At 35.6% G+C, this 3,978-nt stretch overlaps 1 protein-coding gene across 1 annotated transcript; it reads left to right on the top strand.

Moving 5' to 3' along the window:
- The first annotated feature begins 226 nt into the window (after positions 1–226).
- Positions 227–1,021, top strand: LOC145073411 (histone H2A.6). Its single transcript, XM_079019956.1, has 2 exons — positions 227–510; positions 616–1,021. Exons 1-2 carry the CDS (start codon positions 322–324, stop codon positions 823–825), a joined length of 399 nt encoding a protein of 132 aa, XP_078876082.1. The 5' UTR covers positions 227–321; the 3' UTR covers positions 826–1,021.
- The last annotated feature ends 2,957 nt before the right edge of the window (positions 1,022–3,978 follow it).

Here is a 3,978-nt window from a genome sequence, read left to right as displayed (position 1 = left end):
TCAGATTATCAGTCTAGTTTTCCATCAAGAAACCCATGAAACACTCGTAAGAGAAACGAATTGGGTTTTAATAGTCTGGCCCATGTATAAGCCCAAAACAGGCCAAACTACTACAAAATGGTCACATTCGTCAAACCGTCAGATCTAAGTTGATCTACGGTCATAATGATGATCCGCATGCTTTCATCTTATTGGCCAATATCACAATATATAAACGGAAAGGAGACCATTTCCTCTCACATCAAAAACAGCTTCTTCATCGCTCTTTCTGAATCACCGCCAAACAAACAGCGATTTTCCGACGAGAAATATCGGTGAACGATGGCCGGAAGAGGGAAAACCATAGGATCTGCAGCCGCGAAGAAAGCTACATCAAGAAGCAGCAAAGCCGGCCTCCAATTTCCCGTTGGTCGTATCGCTCGTTTCCTCAAAGCCGGAAAGTACGCCGAGCGTGTCGGTGCCGGAGCTCCTGTGTATCTCGCTGCCGTTCTTGAGTACCTAGCGGCTGAGGTAATTTCCTTGATCCGTTTTTTTCTAATTTAATCGTATTATATTTTTTAGGGTTTCTCAGATTTCCGTCGAAAACATTCAAATCGTGAAATTGATTGATTACAGGTTCTCGAGTTAGCTGGAAATGCAGCAAGGGACAACAAGAAAACTAGAATCGTCCCAAGGCACATCCAATTAGCTGTTAGGAACGACGAAGAATTGAGCAAGCTTCTCGGTGACGTCACCATTGCTAATGGCGGTGTCATGCCTAACATTCACAACCTTTTGCTTCCTAAGAAGGTTGGTGGTTCCAAGCCATCTGCCGACGATGAGTAAGGGTTTCCCAACGAATCATCGAACGTATGTTTTGTGCTGGTTAGGGTTCGAATCATCTCTTTTTTTGTTCTAAATTTGTGTTTTTAGGGTTTCTTACGTTAGGGACATGCTTTTATTTAACTAGTGTGTATATCTGTTGAATTTAGTATGGACACCTTAAACTTCTTGATAATCAATATTGGTTCTATTACTTACATATGCTGTGCCAAAAGATTGACATAATTGATATTTCTGTTTCTGAGATTGGGTAAATTGAATTGGTGTTAAAGATTTGCTATTAATCGATTGATTTGGGCGCTCATTTGTTGTGAATACTAACTTATGAATGAAATTGAGTTCGCAGTTGAAGTTTTTATTATAATCTATCATTGTTTTGTTATATATAACTTGTTAATCACAATTGTTCAATACATAAGCTCGATTTAAATTCAACTTTACGTTTTAATCTGGAGAATGTAATTTAAATTGGGAAACGGTTTTTGTTATGTTGAGTTGAAACAATTTAACCTTTCTATTGGTTAAAGAAAAAACTTTTTAACAACATGCAAGTTAATGGTAACAATTGTCTTAATCCTATGTGTTTTTCGCTATTAATCATACAATCGCAAAAACATGATCATTGTATGGACAAAACAACCTTAATGATATGCAGACTATTACCTATGGCTCCTGGTCTTCAGTTTCTAATAATTACAATTTATTTTTTTAATACAATTTTACTATTAAATCAATTTACTTTATAAATAAGGATATTTACAATTTACAAATTTACAAAAAGGTAATATACGTTTACCTCTTGAAGATCCCATCTAATAATTCCTCTATACCAGTCGCACCCCAAAGCTACAATCCAAACAAGCAATAAGTCTTAAACTTAACCGGTTTATAGTAAACTTAACCGGTTTATAGTCCGGAAGAAGAATGGGTAGGAAGAGGTAGAATTTGATATGTCTTGAGACTTGTCTCTCAAGAGCTCCCACGCTTTATATAGTGCACACATTGTACAAATTATATTCCTCTCCAAGTTTGCTTAATTATGGTACTAATACCATAATTCAAACTATGAACTTTATTGAAAAAAATGGATACCCTCCTTTAATTTATAGTTAACTCGTTATTTACTAATGAATAACAAAGCCCCTTATTATTTATTCTTGTTTTCGGATTAAGTTATATGTATAACACGATATGGATTTGTATTTGTTTATTATGTAACTAACTTATGTCTTGTTGTGTCAATAAATATATCTTCCACATATATTTATCTACTTTTGAACCAAATCCAAATAAAACAAATATCCATATGAAGCCATATTATTGTTTTTCTATTTAATACCTAAGAGTACGAATGAACATTTGGACAAGGGAACCGGAACCGGATAGAATCGATCGGGCCGGGACCGGGATGATATTTTTGTGGATTTTTTGAACCGGTTGAAACTAGAACCGGCAAAAACCGGAACCGTATGTTGCTATTTCTCGATGACCGTTTTCAACATTGAAGACACGGTAAGAACTAGAACTAGTAGAATTGGTGATCCGGTTTGGTTCATATTTTCCACCAAATTCGGTTCCCGGGCCGGTTCTGATGCTCACCCCTACCTAAGAGAATCAACAATAGGAACAATGAAGATCTAGGCGATGGCGATGATTTTGAATGCATGCGACAGTGAAAATTTTGGTGCATGCAGTAGCAGAGATCAACGTCGACTATAATGTGGAGTTGTTACCCACTTGGTAGAGGTGGAAGTTCTTAGACAAGAGGTCTCAGGTTGAAACCCGAGCATATACGAATTAACCGATTTGATGAATTTAATCTAACCAGTGACCGTTCAAACAAAAAAAAATCAAAACTAATAAGTTTGTCAACAATTTCAAATTTTAGAAAATGGATAATGACTTCAAAGGGTAACCGACTATATATTTTATACATATTTAGTCACTTGACTTTTTTTTGTGCATTGTCAACCTTAAACTTATACTTTTGTTTAAATCATACAAATATTACTTGCAATAGCAGGTAAAACCTGTTTTGAGGGATTTAAGTTCCACCTCCGACGACATTTCTGACATTCCTTACATACGACGACATCTATGGTCATCTTCTCCAGCCACATTAGATTTGAAATCACGTTTTTTGAGTTATTGGGTTTCTAAAATGGAATTATTTTAGCATCTCTTAGGAAATCTGATTTCAGCACCATAAAATCGAAAAAATAAATGAGTTCTTGAGTTTATGTAACCAAAAACTCTAGACTGCCAAATGTTTACCATATAGATGAAGAACCAATGAACAGTGGACATTACATTGGAGCTAGAAACTATGGATAAAGCATGGGAGTTGGTTTAAGAAACTTTACCCTAAAAAAAGAACTAACCCTTCAAGATTTTTGAGGTTGAATAAGACAAACGATTCCATCAAGAATACAAAACGCAAGAAAAAGATAACCCTTTTGCCATACACAACTTGGGTACGAAATGAGACATTGTTCTTTGAGATTAGATGCGAACCAAACACCAGAAACGACAACAAAGGAAGAGGGACACGTTGGGTTATGGGATTTGAATAAGATTCAAGGGTTTAATTTCGTGAATTGGGTGAAGAACAGTTTTACAAAGAAAAGCTTTTATGGTGATGAAGATGGATATCGAAGGAACAAAGTTTGACGACGTTTCATAAACCCTAAACCGAATATGGAAAATCATTTCACAAACCCTAACTCGAACATCAATAAAACCTAAAGGATTTCAAAACCTATTTTGAACTCGAAGTCCGGAGGAAATTGAACTCAAATAACCCTAGGGTTTTCGTGTGTTCATCTTCATCTTCACGAGATTCGATTTCAGGAACAAAACTGCAAACAATTTTATCTTCCTCTTCAAAGATTCGATTTTTCACACATAAAAACCAATAGCACATAGTTAGGTGTGTTTTATGAGTTCATTTTTTGATTACTTGTGTCTGATTCCTTTAATAAAACCCAACCTAAAAGTGTGCTAAAGGTAAGGAACATCATAAATGTTGCCGTTGAAGATGACCAAAAAATCATACTTGGACGAAATACATATGTTTGGCAAGAAACCACGCAGGGAATCGGAAAAACCGACTAATACCAGTCATACTGGTATAATGTACACATTTCAATAAGTTCA

The sequence above is a fragment of the Lactuca serriola genome, chromosome 9 (genome assembly GCF_051521515.1).
Source record: "Lactuca serriola cultivar US96UC23 chromosome 9, Lser_US96UC23_V15, whole genome shotgun sequence".
Lineage (NCBI taxonomy): Eukaryota > Viridiplantae > Streptophyta > Magnoliopsida > Asterales > Asteraceae > Lactuca > Lactuca serriola.
The sequence above is the reverse complement of the archived record's forward strand: the minus strand, read 5'-3'. Positions and strand labels throughout refer to the sequence as shown.

Excerpts from the sequence above, each read along its gene's own strand:
- LOC145073411 (XM_079019956.1), top strand. The coding sequence starts at position 322 with ATGGCCGGAAGAGGGAAAACCATAGGATCTGCAGCCGCGAAGAAAGCT. Across the intron at positions 511-615 it reads TTGAGTACCTAGCGGCTGAG|GTTCTCGAGTTAGCTGGAAA; the intron begins GTAATTTCCTTG and ends GATTGATTACAG.